The sequence below is a fragment of the Rutilus rutilus genome (assembly GCF_951802725.1).
Source record: "Rutilus rutilus genome assembly, chromosome: 24".
NCBI classification, from domain to species: domain Eukaryota; kingdom Metazoa; phylum Chordata; class Actinopteri; order Cypriniformes; family Leuciscidae; genus Rutilus; species Rutilus rutilus.
The window spans coordinates 19,755,152-19,771,559 of record NC_140228.1 but is presented as its reverse complement, the minus strand read 5'-3'; the positions used below and the strand labels follow the sequence as shown (position 1 = coordinate 19,771,559).

Below are 16,408 nucleotides of genomic sequence, written 5' to 3'. Positions count from 1 at the left end.
TTATATAGTGGCTGATCAGGCCATTCTGACACAAAAGGGAGTAAACAAAGCACATAATATATAAACAAACCACAATAACTACAACACATGTTAAACCAACGCTACCTGATATGAACCAAAGATAAATCCATTAAATAATCATAACAACAAAATATAACTAACAAAGAAAAGAACACAACTCAAAAATGGAATACTCTGCCACCCCCATGATATGGCAAAACATGGCGCAGTCCAATTATCCATTCCCCTACTTAAACAGCTTAGATTAAGTTGAAAGTCCTTTTGCCTGTCAGCTAGCCAGAGACCCCCAGCAGCAACTCCCCAAGAACTGGTAACTCAAAGAGAAAGGTATTAATTTCACAGGACGTAACTTAAAAATAATGAACCTGAAATTAGTGGTGGGCAGATCGAGGCTTCGTGAAGCAATGAAACAGTTGAACCAAATGGGCCATATTGTTTCGAGGCTTCGAATCAATCCGACACCCGTCTCAATGGTGACACCTAGTGGTCACTTGCAGGTGTTGATCTGAAACAACCTTGATGAGCCATTAAAAAGAAAGTGTTTTTTTATTGTATTTTTCTAATATGTGAAGCTTGTAACATAGGCTCCTCACTGTGCATAATGTTATTTTGGTCCTGAAAAATGAATATTAATAAAAGAAACCAAGCCACAATGTCTCACTTTTTTAGGGATTTTTATTCAAAAATATTAATTTCTCTGCTGTGGAAGGACTTAGCCTACTATGTCACTATATCACCAAAAATCCGCTATCTCAAAATCAAACTCCTCTCACAAAAACCCACGAGGTCAATATGCGTTGATTTCACTTTTATACAGATTGTGATTGCGATTGTGTGGTCTGTTCCCGACCGTGTCAATCAAACGCTGATTCGGCGGACCACACCTGATGAAACACTTAGTGAAACACTTCGAGGCTTCGTTTGGCCATAGTCACGTGACATGGGTGTTTTGAATCACGCTTCGGATCAGTAGCCGTTTCTCAATATGCGTTCTTGTCTGTACTTGTGTTCTTGTGGACTTGTGAAACGTCATCAGTTGCTGCCCTAGTACTGTTCCAATTCAAAGTTCACATCTAGCCAAGTCCAGTTCAAATCCCCGGATGTGTTCTTGATCCGCCCCTTTTACCGAGGATGCATCTAGAGGTGACTTGTGCGAACTTGAGACAGCCAGGTATCCCAGAATGCATCTCACACCAACCAGCAAGCCTCAATAGCGGAGGAGAAACCCCACGTAATTTAAAAATACTGCTGTAATTGTGTCACAAAATGTAGTTTTAAGAGTATTTCAGGCGAGAATGTAGTTGTTTAAAGCTCAAATCTTTGGTTTATTTATAAAGATAGCGCCTATTTGAAAATTTGATCTGACGTTTTCGGAGTTGTGAGAACCAGGCAATCGGCCGCTCTGCGCTCGTACCCCGCCGAGAACAGCCTTTCCTCGGCTAGTGCTGCTGACTTGCCGCTGGCTCGGATGTCTCTAGTCTAGTGGTTTAACATTCGTCTTGTGTATATCTAACGGGCGATTTATTTATTTTATTTGTCTCAATAATCTATCATTTGTTCCCTGGCAAAACGTTTTAGCTGAGGGCAAAGTGAAGTTTCAGCTTTATTTAACGTTAGTCTATTTAACTTTAACGTTGTAGCCTAGAGAGCTGACTTATGTTTGACTGAATCGTTGGCTTTATTATTGTACAGCTTCTTATACCTTTTAGGCTACTTATACTTTTAGAATGGCTATTATTGATCATTAAAACTGACATTTAACAAAAAAGGTTATGTCATTTTATTTTATAAATTTAAAACATAAAATATTTTATTATAGCCTATATGTTGCCTACATTCTCTTCACTGTATGTACATATATAATAAAATTAAATGACACAACCCTGTCTCTTTTTGCTAAATGTTAGTTTTAATGATCAATATTATAATGTTTTTTATTCATCATATTTTAAAATGAAAACAAAAAGAGTCAGGGTTGTGCTTTATATTTCGTGTTGTTATAAATATGCAGTGAAGATCAATTGCGTTGCCTGAACCACATTTGTGTGGCCATTATGTTTAATGAAAATGAAAAGAGGCAAAGTGGTGGTTTATAACATATTTTGTTTTATTTGTAGCCTATATACAAAAAGAGATAACCGGAGTAGCCAGAGCGAGCTGAGTGACACTATCAAGTACGCTGCTGTTCCATTTCAGAATTATCGGACTTGCGTCCTCCCGTCCTCGGGAGTTCGTTCTCCTGAGTCGAACTTGTCAAGTCCGAACTACCAAGGACTCAAGTCCGAACTTTGCGTACTTGGTATTGAGAAACGGCTAGTGTTTCGAAACATCTGCGCTTCGGGATCTCGCAAAGCTTCGGAACGACTGTTTCGCGTCAGCCATCCCTACCTGAAATTAGCTAAATTGACAAGGTTAACTAAATGTGTGCACCCAAATAGAAAACTAAGTCAAAAAACTAATAAAACTGTTTTTAAAACTAAAGTGTGTGTCTAGTTATTTATTTTGTGTAGTATATAATGTGCTCAAAACAAATGAAAGAGTTGCCACCGTTATTGTCGTAAGTTATTGTCGTTTCCATGTGTGGCTGCTAGTGCGGCCATCACAGTCAGAGACTAACTTTTCCATTAAGGGGTTTTATTTGGTACCTGAAATTGACATGTTTATTCACACAAACTGCTTAATGCTGCTAGACGGTGGTGTTTATGTATACAAAAATAATATCCTCATCTACTGTAATAATGGAAAAAAGTAATAGAAAGTAAAACCATTCTATTTTAAAACGTAATAAAAACACACATCTTAATCCAGTTCCCCTTCCAGCCCTCAACTCTCTCCATATACACACTTTTCACCTTCTGCCATGCGGTCCATTGCAGTTGTGGCAGGGGCCATTTGCTCAACTTCAGTTTCTCTAGGTTCAGCCAGAATAGTAGGGCTCCGTATCCCACTGGTTGTAGTCACGGTAACACCGTGTTCAGGCTTCAGCTAATAGAGATGAAGCATATTCTTGCAGCGATTCTGTTAATGTTAGCCTACCTGCTGTTTCCTCCTTGCTGAACCAACACCTTATGTTTGATTCATATTGTGAGTTTGGAGAAAAGCCAAACACCTTAAGCACGTCTCCTGCTGGGGTGGTTTTAAAAGTAGATACATGCATCACTGTATACAGCCCGTTTCTGAATTCTGCACATTAGTTTATTATGAGGCCCAGTCCTCCAGCAGATGGGCGAACATAATTGCAGATTTCATATTTATCTTCTCATCTCTGTGTATTCAAAATTAAATGTCTTGTTGGATGCATACCAGATCCACACAAATCTATAATTGTACGAAACAACCGAGGATTACGTTAGTGAGATGGAATCTTATTAGCTTTTACTGCATGTTCCTGTGGAGATGTCTCTGCCTGTAAGGTCCCAGTGTGGTACTTTTTAATTAAATCACTCTCAAATGAAGAACATAAGCAAAACAAACACACGCACACAGATCTGTTTGTCACCCATAATATCTTGACCTTGTGGGATTTTTTTTTTTCTTCTTCATTAGATTGCTATGATAAAGGTGGCGGCAGGCAGGATGGCAAGTAAGGTGGTGGACTGTGCCATTCAAGTTTACGGTGGTGCAGGAGTGTCTGATGACTTCCCACTTGCAGAAATGTGAGTAAATTATTGTTTCCTGAAAACGTGTACATCATATTTTCATTTGCTGAAATTTTGTAGGTGAGGTAAATGAGTTTCTAAATTATTTCAAGTATTATGGAATTTCCATATAATACTATTGAAAGACATTCCTTTTATCTTGAAGAAAATACCATGTGGTGTATATACAGTGCCATTTAAGTATGAATATATGAATCAGAGTACCTTGATATCTATAATCAAGACAAGGTTTTGGAATATATAGAGATGTTATTTAGTGTTAACATCTGCGAAACATCATGCGTTCAAAACGCATGCACAGAAACCGCTTCTCAGACAGCATGCAGTATCGAATTGAGTTATTTTCTTTTTTTGGAGATAATGAATTGTCAAAATGCCCATTTTTGTGAGTCAGATCTGCATCATGTGCGTCAGGTCTTAAAGTGACACCAGCCTAAAAAACCTGCTGCTGTCTGTGTCATTAATGTTATTCAAAGAACAAAAAAAAGAAAATCATTCACAGCTCATGACTGAATCACTTTTGTATTTTAAATAAGGATTTATCTGTATTCAATTACACCGTGAAGACTACGCAGTGTTTTTTTGTTTGTTTGTTTGTTTTTTACATTTAATTACTTTTCTTAATTTCTATAGTATTTGTTACCTGAATCTGTTAAAAATTATTTAAAAGTTTTTATATATTTTAAACCATATTAAATAATTGTTAGTTGATGTTAACTAATATTAATTAATATTAGCTAATTAATAATTAACAATTATTATTGTTATTATTGTTATTATTATTATTATTATTATTATTAATGCGGTGTGTAATACTTGTAAATAAAATAATTATACCAGTGTTAAGAGTTTAATTTTTATTTATTGATGATGATAATAATGTCATAATAATAATCAAAAATATACATATACATATACATATTATTATTATTGTTATTATTATTGATGTGTAATCATTGTAAATTAAAATAATTGTTCTAGTGTTTTTAGTATTAAGAATTAAATAATTATTTATTGATGATAATACTACTTACTAATAGTCATAATTATATAAATGTTACAATCATTATTGTAATTATTATTATAATTTTATACCATAAACAGTCAACCTTCTTAAAGCTATTTGATAGCTGTTTGAGAATCACTAGAAGTTTTTAGTGATGTGCTGTCATATTAAAAGCATTTTTGTGTGGTTATATGTTTATATAGGTATGCTTATGCACGGACTCTACGCATAGCTGATGGACCTGATGAGGTTCATTTGTCCTCCATTGCTCTCCTGGAGCTCAGAGACCAACAGAGACGAGCCCAAGCTAAACTCTGATTCACCTTAAAACTGCCAAACACAAACTTCTTAATTATTTCTTGAAAATGACTAACAGCTATCCAAGTGACCTACTTAAACAGAAATAAGCAATATATAATACTCTTATACTCTAATCATTATGGGATATCACAAGTACGTACATTTTATAAAGAAAATGTTTGAAAGTTCAATTTGTGTCTTTAATTGAAATGTGACTGTACTTTTTAATTTAATGTAGATCAAATGTTATTATAAATGAATGTAGATAATGTTTTTTTCTTTTATTTTTAATTCTGTAATCAAAAATGGCTGTTTGCGAAATGGGAATACAGCACATTACAGAGCGCATTTTATAGCAATATAATTGTTTTTTGTAAACTAACTGCACGATTCCTCTCTTACACACGGGCTATCCACTAACCCTATATTTACATAAGCCCGGGAACGCGATTTATAGATTAGCAAAACAGAATATGCTAATCGATGACTAGAATATAACTACACATAAGCTACATAAATTCATCATGTTGCATTCTACATTGTCACTTCTTCTTGAGTCTCTCCATCATTGTCTGACTCCGGTTTGAACATAAAAGGTACAAGTTGTTGTAGCTCCGCCCTCTGTGCCGGGAGCAGCAGCTCATTTGCATTTAAAGGGACAGACACAAAAATGGTGTGTTTTTGCTCACCCTCAAAAAATGACAATTTTAACACGCTACATAAAAATATCTGTGGGGTATTTTGAGCTACAATTTGAGCTACACACTCTGGGGACATCAAAGACTTATTTTACATCTTGTTAAAAGGGCATTATACCACTCCTTTAAGCAGACAGGTGTGAATAATGTGTGTTTAAATATTGCATCTCTTCATGTCTCTGTGTCATGGCTTCCTCACAGAATTTCCATCCCACCTCATCAGATCTTGTTTAGTTGTCCTTAAGTCTGGTGTGTTTATAAAAGCCCTAGTGCTAGTGTGTGTGTTTTTGAGTGTGTTATGTCGGTTGGCCTACGCGCTATGTCACTAAATGGATTACTCTTTAATGGATTACTGCATTTTCTCAGTCCCTCCTTCAGAACTGAAAGGACATTATGCACAGATGGGCTGGTAGTTTGGTACCTTATATAGACACATGCGCACACACAGACAACAATGGGCCGTCTGTTGCTATAGATGAAGTCTGAGTGTTTTCTCTCTAATTGGGCATCACCGATCTCTCTGCCAAAGTGCTCTGGCAGTCTGCAAGCATACTGGCTTTTTGCTGGTCTTGCATAACCAGACAAGTCTGCTCCACTTTTGCAGTTCACTGGGCCAAAAATCGCCCACTTAGGTAGGAAACCACTGTTTGACCAACATCTAAAGCTATAAACCTGATCAAATAAGCTGTGTACCCCGACTCCCAGAAGGCAAAGCCAGCCAATCAGATTAGAGCTTGCCAGATTGAGAAAATGCTTTCCCAGCAATATGCATCAGACAGGCAGTGTACAGACCTTTTTAGATATTAAACATATAATGATTAAATGCTATTTAGCTTTTTTTTTTTTCTCTCCAAATATTAATTTAAACCTTTAAAGTTTGAAATAATCTGTTTTATGGGAAGAAGTTCAGACCATCCACATTGAAGAAAGGTTATTTAATCAGGAATCTACAAAAGATTTTAGATATATTGTATCGTTTCAAGCAGTGTATATAGACTTCTATAACTTAGTACAACATTGTAGAATCATATTGGCAAAAGATAATTCAACTATAAACTTTTTTTTTTAAACGAGTATTATGCAGGTTTTGAAGCTTAGTATGCTGCATGTTTATTTTGAAGTAGATTTTTTTGTGTGTTTAATTGTAAATTCTGGGACCGTCCAAATTTTGTCATTAATAGTGATAACATTATCTGCACAACAGAGTCTACTCTCAGATTTAAATGAGTTAGAAAGTCAACAGGAAGTCCAGCAGAAGTAAGTGTGGGTCTGGTGCTTCAAAGAACATCTCATGAGCATGTGTTATTCCTCACATTCTTCTTTCTCTTGGGTGCACTTCTTCTGGACCTCTTCTTTACAGACTAAAATAGAGATGGAGTTGTACTTATAACCTTTGACACTGAATTGTCAGAAATGTGTGTATGTTTGAGAGAACTCACCTTTAATGCACCCACTTTTGGATGGGGAACATCCTTGAACTGTCTATGCACACTTACAACCTGTCGCAGAGATCATCAGAGTTTATTCTTTTTTCAGCTTTTTGAAGTGGCTGCATATTTAACATCTGTACAGTACCATGATACATACAATGGTAGTAGATGATAATATCATAGTACCAATTTAATTGCACTATTGTTGTTTAAGTCTAATTTGTGTATATCATCACTTGCGATTTAAAATGTTATTGTGGCTGTCATGGATATGCACCTGTAGTGGGTTAGTTGCGTGGTTGTGGGAAAGAAGTGAGTAAGAGCCGATACGAGACCTGCTGGGCTTCTTCTTACTGGCATTCAAATGCCGCCTCGACCTATCGGTCTAAAGTACAGAACAAAAATTACATGAACTTTTATACTCTCTCTCTCGGTTTCTGCATAGAGTACAAAATGTTTTTCTCTTATGTTACATGAATGTGTTTCTTACCTGGATGAGTGTGTTTGGAGATCCTTTGACTGAGTAAGATCCAGGCTGTTGAGTGAGTTGAGCTTGTCTTCGCATCCTCACCTGAGAACAGAGAATGGATGTTGGCAAATTGCCTTATGATCAAAGAAAAAGTCACATTATAAATGCTTATTTCAAAAAACTGTTCTTTCTATTCATAAAATAAACCATTATTAAAATTGCATCACAGTTTTCACAAAAATATTAAGGAGCACAAATATTTTCAACATTGATGATAATAAATGTTTCTTGAGCACCAGATCAGCATATTACAATGATTTCTGAAGGATCAAGTGACAGTAAAAACTGGAATAATGATTGTTGAATGCTTTGCCATCACGATAATAAATTACATTTTAAAATATATTAAAATAGTTAACCTTTTTTATTGTAATGAGTTTTCACAGTATTACAGTTTTTATTGTATTTTTGATCAAATAAATTTAGCCTTGGTGAACATATGAGACTTTTCAAAAACATTAATAATCTTACTGACCCCAAACGTTTAAACTGTATGCCACAGACTCACCAGAGAAGAGAAGGGCTCTTCTTCAACCTATGAAAGGACATGAAAGAGGATTATTATTGGGATATAAATTATTTTAACAGCAACTTATTGATCCAAACTAGTGTTTATATGGCCTCCACGGTTGGTTTTGTAAAGATGGCTATCTGTGGAGATTGCTTGTTTGGAAAACAATCCACAATAGTAACTGTTTGAGCTAGACAGTTGGTCTGTTTAATTTCCTTTCTCTGGAGTCTGTATATTACTAAATAAATATTGATCAAAGCTCTGATAATTGGCCACTGTATAATACTTCTCAGTGCACATACTGTATATGCTTTGTAATTAATACTTTTCTTCACGACCAATCCACTATTTAGTTTTATTAAATTATTTATTTGTTCATAAATTCAAAACTTCTTTTAAGTGACTAAAAGAAATAATAAGATTAAACTCTCTCAGCACTCCTACTATTTCCTCCATTTCATCCCTTCCTTTCCACCTCAATATCTTAAAATGTACTGCATTCACTTAAAACAATTTAGACATTAAAGAAGTGCAGCATTTATGATGTTTCTTTCTTTATTACCCAGCCACATCTAGCAGAGTAGCAGCACATAGTTCCCTAGAAATTACTGTTTCAGAAAGCCAAGAAAAAGAAAGCATTGTTTTCCAAGTACTGTTGAACTATGGAAATTCATCTGAACCTACCAAATTGAAGTTGAAGTGCAACCGTAGAGAGTACATGAGTGTTTGTGTGATAGTTCACACACAGATGTGTGTATTCATGTCTGTATGTTAACTCTGGACATGAGACAGAAGAAATGGAAAACTAAGCAAGTGGAAAGTAGCGCTCTGGCACGTTGAAATGCCATGGAAAGTTGGAGACGTTTGGTATTTTCAGGGTATTTTGGGACGACAGGCTTTTGAGTCACAGCTCTTCAGACTCCACGGTAGCGAAGAGTGAAATGACATCTGTGTCTGTGGTTCTGACCCTTCAAACAAATCTGGTCAGTGTCTTTACTGACTCCTTTAACATCTAAAAATACTCATAATGCCTCATGGCCAGTATAATTGCCCTATTCTCTTGCTTTGCCATTGTGACGCAAAACCAGTCTGGAATGGAAACTTGTGGGTTAGCATTCCAAGGCTTTTACTGTAGTCCAGAGTAGACCATAAACTACAAAGTCTTGTTTCTTATATTAAGTTCAGCGATTTGCCTGAAATTAACTTAAGCACAGTTGTATTTTGATGTAATGTGTAATTAATGTGCTGTTAATATGTAATGAATGTGTTATAAATATGATTACACACGTAAACCCAACTGTACTAGTACCACTAAAAAGCACTTTAAGCAAACTATGATGCTTCCCAAATGGAGCGTATTGTATTCTTCGGCCATGCAAAATCTCAAACCAGACCTTACCTTGACCTCTGTAACCTGTGTGCCGGCACAGTCCACACTTCTGCCCGTGCAGTCCAGAGCATGTGTAAGCAGACAACCCTGTAGACAAAGCAGACAGACCCATAGCATTGTGGCCATAGCTGCAAGAGCGTGTTAGTGTGTTAAGAGATCAGAGGCTCTGTGGAGCTCCCTCTCTTAGTGCAATAGTTTTATACTCTCAGTCCTAATGGAGACCAGATGGAGATGAGAGAGAAAAGACCATGCCAACCACACGCACACACAGACACACACATCCGCAGTTGTCTGCATAGCAGAGAAACCTCGAACATATTCAAGCAGTTAGAAGAACTGAAACCCAAAAGCTTGCAACCACAGAAAACACACATTCTTATAAGACATAGACAAATATATCATACACACTAGCAAATAGATGGTGTCAGTTATTGATTACAGTATATCTAGACCTAGAATATAGAGAAAGTTTGTTGTAACTGAACAGTAATATAGGTAAACTTTTGTGCCAACATTTTCTAAAGAGATGGAGGAATTTGTGGGGTTGTTTAAAAAAAACACACTTCTTTAGCAGCTTTCTGTGGCCACATAATAATCACATTCCAGCCTCTGGAACATAGCGAGGATGCTTTGAAGTTACTGTGTTCTTATATGAGAAAAAGGCATGTTCAAAGTGTTCACTCAATATCCCATGCAGATAAAAGAACTACTAAGCTTTTAAATAAACAACACACTTTGACATATGTGTGCACACTTACAGACACACATTTAAATCTCAGACACATGGACATGGCATGGCAAAGGCAAACATCCTGTCCCAGGACTGAAGAGACGGCCAATAACACTGGTTTGGCAGTTTTCAAGAATTTCAGATTTACTTCTAAAAGATGTACTTCTTTACTTCTATGGTTTTCGTTTTCTAGAATGTTGCTATGTGTTTTCTAGGGTGTTATGGATTGCTGGTGATTACATACTTCTCCATGTAAAAAGAGCAAACCCCCAGGTCTCTGTGATTGTAATCTTTATGTATGGCACTGTAAATGGATTGGATTTTCTACCTATTTAATCATCTGCCAAGAAAAATCTGCTTGTCTATTTGTCTTGAAAGAAAAATTATGGCATGCATCTAAAGATGGAGAAGGAAAATATCCCAAAGAGTTTGAGTTGCAGTATAAGTGCACACTTGTCGACATCTCATCCCTCACAGGAGGGCGTTTGAGTTTTGAAAGAAGGGATTAAAAATTGAGAATATACTCAGCACTTTCTGCATAGTCGTCGGTTTGATAGATCTGCTGACTGCAGAAAAGGAAAGGAAGCAGCTCTGTTCAATTTAAATTCATGAATTTTTAGTTTCTGATTCTATACAAAGAGACTGCTTTCCCCAAACAGCTATTAGTTTTTGTGCAGGAGTGAAAAGTGATTTAAAATGAAGAAACATGACTAACAATGCATAAAAGGCATTAAAGGGAAGAGTTTTAATTTTGTCTGGGAAATGAGCCCTGATTTGGTTAAATGCAGTAGCTGGTAAAACATAGATTCATCATCATTTAATTTGTCTACTTTAAATTTACACCAATAAATCATGATATTAAGCGTAGCGTCAGTTCTGGCAGGTCACGTTAGTCAAACTCACATCAGCTGACACTCAGCTGATCCATGTCTACCTATAGGAATACGACGCCTATCACTGCATATATATATATAAGCTCCTTCAGTATTATCAGCAGCTATCGCGTTTCTCAGGAGCCAATTCCCTCCTCCATCCCCAGCTCCTCCTCTCGTCAGTCAGTTTGGCATTCTGATTCCCCTTGAATAAGAATAAATTCTCGAATTATGTTATACTTTAAAATCTTGAATTAATGATATCTGCAATACATTCATGTTGGTTCTGTTCTGTTTACCCTAAGGGGGGTTATTGCTGCTCTATTCTTCTTCATTCTTCTTGTCCAGAACAGAACCATACCGCCAATCCTAACTGTATGCAATTGCCAATTGTTTTTGACGATAGTGGTCCTGACAGAATTACCCTTTTGTGTGTCTTTGAAGAGCACATTCATAAGCCTTAGTCAAATAATCACTTGCTGAACATCTCATACATGTTTCTTCGTGAGATACAAGAAAAACATTTATGGAAGCAGATGTTTTACTGTAACTGACGCTGCGGAGTGAGCTTAGCATTCTATACATTGCAACATTCTTGTGGTGCAGATATTTACCACAGAATAACAAAAACTCAGACACACTGACAGAATAATACTTCAAGTGGGCTGGCTTACAAACTCTAGTGGTTTTCACCCTTCAGACTGGACATTATCCTAAGAAAACGTTTATAAAATATATTAAATTGAGCTGCGTTCTTCGTACATGCTCTCAATAATAAATTTAATTTCTTCCTTTCAGCAAAGACTTCCTGATGTTTTAAAGGGATAGTTCGGAGTTAAACTATTTATCCACCAAGGTCAGATAAATCCCATCACATAGAGCCTCTTTCACTTAAAAAACTCACAAAAAACTCCTAAACCCATTCAAGGGTAAACATTTTATTGATGTTCAACAAATAAAAAACAGATATAATACGGATGAACAAATGATAAAGCTCGGGTTGCTGAATATTCGATCCCTTACTTCAAAAACACTTATTGTTAATGATATGATTACAGACTATAATCTAGATTTGCTGTGTTTGACAGAAACCTGGCTAAAACCATACAATTATATTACTTTAAATGAGTCCACCCCGCAAGATTACTGTTATAAACATGAACCTCGTCTGAAAGGCAAAGGGGGAGGTGTTGCTGTAATTTATAGTAATATCTTCAGAATTATTGAGAAGTCTTGTTTTAAATATAATTCTTTTGAAGTGTTGTTACTAAATGTAACACTATCTAGTGTAAATGATAAATCACGTTTAACATTTGTGCTGGCTACTGTATACAGGCCACCAGGGCACCATGAAGACTTTATCAAAGAATTTGCTGATTTTCTATCAGAGTTAGTATTGGCTGCAGATAAAGTACTAATTGTTGGTGATTTTAATATACATGTAGATAACGAAAAAGATGCATTGGGATTGGCATTTAAAGACATTCTGAACTCTATTGGAGTTAGACAACACGTGTCAGGACCCTACTCATTGTCATAATCATACTCTAGATCTAATATTATCACACGGAATCAATGTTGATGCCGTTGAAATTCTGCAGCAGAGCGATGACATCTCAGATCATTATCTAGTCTCGTGTAAACTTCATTTAGCCAAGGCTGCAAAGTCGACTCCGTGCTACAAATATGTTAGACCTATCACTTCTGCCACTAAAAATTGCTTTATTAATGATCTTCCTGATCAGTTTCATCATCCCAGCATCCCAGATAGCTTAGAAGAACTAGATATTGCGACAGAAACTTTTAACTCTCTCTTTTCCAGCACTTTAGACACAGTTGCTCCTTTGCGCTTAAAGAAGATTAAAGAAAATAGTCCAACACCGTAGTACAACGAGCACACTCAGGCCCTTAAGAGAGGAGCCAGAAAAATGGAGCGCAACTGGAAGAAAACAAAACTAGAGGTATTTTGCATTTCATAGAAAGAGAGCTCGATTGCATACAGAGAGGCCTTAAAAGCTGCTAGATCTGCTTTTTTTTCAAACCTATTAGAATAAAATAAACAAAACCCTAGGTGTTTATTTGAACTAGTGGCTAAGCTAACAAAGAATAAATCTTCAACCCCAGACGTTTCGAAGCAGCACATCAGTAATGACTTTATGAACTTCTTTACTAACAAGATTGATAATATCAGGGAGAAAATTATAACTATGCAACCGTCTACTAGAGTATCGCATCAGGCAGTGCATTGCAGTCTCCTTGAAGAAATTTTTTATTCATTCGTTGCTATAGGAGAGGAAGAATTTACTAAACTCGTTAAATCATCTAAATCGACAACATGTATGTTAGACCCTATACCGACTAAGCTACTGAAAGAGTTGCTTCCAGAGGTCACAGATCCTCTTCTTAATATCATTAATTCATCTTTGTCACTAGGATATGTATCGAAAACTTTTAAGCTGGCTATGATTAAACTGCTTGTTAAAAAACCGCAACTTGATCCTACAGAATTAGTCAATTACAGGCCGATCTCGAATCTACCTTTTCTGTCAAAGATACTAGAAAAGGCGGTATACTCACAACTGTGTTCCTTTTTAGAAAGAAATGATATCTGCGAGGATTTCCAGTCAGGATTTAGACCGTACCATAGTACTGAGACTGCTCTCATTAGAGTCACAAATGATTTGCTCTTATTATCCGATCGTGGTTGCTGTTAGTGTTACTCGATCTTAGTGCTGCATTTGACACTATCGACCACAGCATTCTTTTAAATAGACTCGAAAATTATGTTGGCATTGCATTAGCATGGTTTAAATCATACTTCTCTGACCGTTATCAGTTTGTAGCAGTGAATGAAGAGATGTCTTATCGATCACAAGTTCAGTATGGCGTACCACAAGGCTCAGTACTAGGACCGTTGCTGTTCACTCTGTACATGCTACCCTTTGGAGATATCATTAGGAAGCATGGCATTAGTTTTCACTGTTATGCTGATGATACCCAGCTCTATATTTCTTCACGCCCGGACGAAACTTACCAATTCACAAAATTAACGGGATGCATAGCTGATATAAAAAATTGGATGACTAGTAATTTCCTACTACTTAATTCTGAAAAAACAGAGATTCTAATTATTGGACAAAAAACGTCCTCACGTAATAACCTAGAATACTGTCTAACACTTGATGGCTGCTCTGTTAAGTCTTCATTGTTGGTTAGGAACCTGGGTGTGCTCTTTGATACCAATCTTTCATTTGAAAGTCACGTGTCTAGTATCTGTAAAAGTGCATTTTTCCATCTTAAAATATATCTAAATTACGTCATATGCTCTCATTGACAAATGCGGAACAATTAGTTCATGCGTTCATGACATCAAGGCTAGATTATTGTAATGCTCTACTGGGTGGTTGCCCTGCACGCTTAATAAACAAATTACAGCTGGTCCAAAATGCAGCAGCTCGAGTTCTTACCAGAACCAGGAAGTATGACCATATTAGCCCGGTTCTGTCAAAACTGCATTGGCTCCCTATTAAACATCGTATAAATTTTAAAATGTTGCTGATTACTTACAAAGCACTAAATGGTTTTGCTCCGCAGTACTTGAGCGAGCTCTTAGTGCATTATAGTCCTTCACGTCTATTGCGATCTCAAAATTCCGGCCAGTTGATAATACCTAGAATATCACAATCGACTGCTGGCGGTAGATCCTTCTCCTATTTAGCACCAAAACTTTGGAACAGTCTTCCTAACATTGTCCGGGAAGCAGACACACTCTGTCAGTTCAAAGCTAGACTAAAAACACATCTCTTTGATCTAGCATACACATAACACATTATAGACTTCTATAATTAAGTTGGCTTGAGAAAGCCAACATATTGAAATCCTATTTAAACTTATTAAGTTGGCTTGAGAGAGCCAACATATTGAAATCCTATTTAAACTTATTAAGTTGGCTTGAGAAAGCCAACATATTGAAATCCTATTTAAACTTATTATTATTATTCTTCTGACCCTAAAAAAATCTATATCAAACTCGTCCTAGAGCTTTAACCCTACATACTCCAAACTCGGCTCAGACACTCAAACTGATCTGACTCGGTATGCTATATCTTTTCAGACTGATCGGACTTACGGTTTTCCTAAAAATGACGATCAAAACTCGAAAAAACTCATTCAAAAACTCCATTGACTTACATTGGGGAGTTCTAAAAAATTCAAACCGACAAAAATTTAAATCTAAACACCTTGAAGACTAAACCAAACTGCCGTTCTATATACTATATGAGCCATTGAGACTCATTTAAACTAATAAACTCTAAACTATAAACACTTATAAACTAATTAACTTATAAACTCATGAATTCATAAACTTATGAACTCTTAAACTCATAAATTAATAAACTCTGAACTCTTAATCTCATTTAAACTTGTAAACTCTAAACTGATTTAAACTTATAAACTCAAAACTCAAGAACTCATACACTTATAAACTCATCAATTTATACACTTATAAACTCTAAACTCAGACACACACACTGAGTTTATGAGTGAGTGTGTGAGCGAGTTAGTGGGTGTGTGTGTGTGTGTTTGTGTGTTTGTTTGTGTGTGTGTGTGTGTGTGTGTGTGTGTGTGTGTGTGTCTATCTAACTTATTTATCTATCTGTCAAACTTCAAACTACTGTAAACTACTGTAAACTTCAAACCACTATAAACTTGTTAAGTTTAAATCTTCCAGCTCCCAAGCAACTCCATAGCAACCAAACTCGAGTACCCTAGCAACCGTTTTGTAAGACCTATATCTCTGTATCAGAACATCGTATAGAGATGAGGTTTGGCTCTTTTGACTCATGCTAGCAAACATCACTTCCAACAAACTACACATGCTAGCAGTGAATAGCTACATGCTAATAGTGATTAGTTAAGTGTTAAATCATGCCAAGATCATGCTAAGAACTCTATAAAAACTCCATAGTAACCATCTCTGACAACTACCAGCCACCTAGTAACACCATATCAACCACCCTGAATACCTTAGCAACCGCCTAGCAACACCTAGCAACCACCCATAACACCCTAGCAACCACCTAGCAACCACCCAAAAGACCCTAGCAACCACCTAGCAACCACCCAAAATATCCTAGCAACCACCAAAAATATCCTAGCAACCACCCAAAATACCCTAGCAACCGCCTAGCAACCACCCAAAAGACCCTAGCAACCACCGAAAATATCCTAGCAACCACCCAAAAGACCCTAGCAACTACC

The 16,408-nt window shown here is 36.4% G+C and overlaps 2 protein-coding genes across 2 annotated transcripts in view; one reads left to right on the top strand and one right to left on the bottom strand.

Annotated features, from left to right (window-relative positions):
- acad11 (acyl-CoA dehydrogenase family, member 11) overlaps positions 1-5,523 on the top strand; it is an 81,464-nt gene extending 75,941 nt beyond the window's left edge. The window contains exons 19-20 of the mRNA XM_084399039.1: positions 3,568-3,677; positions 4,890-5,523. Of these exons, the coding sequence (XP_084255165.1) occupies positions 3,568-3,677; positions 4,890-5,004 (225 nt within the window). The 3' untranslated portion in view covers positions 5,005-5,523. The remainder of the gene's footprint in view (positions 1-3,567; positions 3,678-4,889) is intronic.
- A 1,007-nt stretch (positions 5,524-6,530) lies between these two features.
- On the bottom strand, positions 6,531-9,837 carry LOC311284163 (uncharacterized protein). Its single transcript, XM_084399043.1, has 6 exons — positions 9,554-9,837; positions 8,152-8,178; positions 7,605-7,685; positions 7,392-7,499; positions 7,124-7,183; positions 6,531-7,045 (listed from the first exon to the last, which is right to left on the bottom strand). Exons 1-6 carry the CDS (start codon positions 9,668-9,670, stop codon positions 6,974-6,976), a joined length of 465 nt encoding a protein of 154 aa, XP_084255169.1. The 5' UTR covers positions 9,671-9,837; the 3' UTR covers positions 6,531-6,973.
- Positions 9,838-16,408: the final 6,571 nt, after the last annotated feature.

Excerpts from the sequence above, each read along its gene's own strand:
- LOC311284163 (XM_084399043.1), bottom strand. The coding sequence starts at position 9,670 with ATGGCCACAATGCTATGGGTCTGTCTGCTTTGTCTACAGGGTTGTCTG. Across the intron at positions 7,500-7,604 it reads CTCCAAACACACTCATCCAG|ACCGATAGGTCGAGGCGGCA; the intron begins GTAAGAAACACA and ends TCTGTACTTTAG. Across the intron at positions 7,046-7,123 it reads CAAAAGTGGGTGCATTAAAG|TCTGTAAAGAAGAGGTCCAG; the intron begins GTGAGTTCTCTC and ends TCTCTATTTTAG.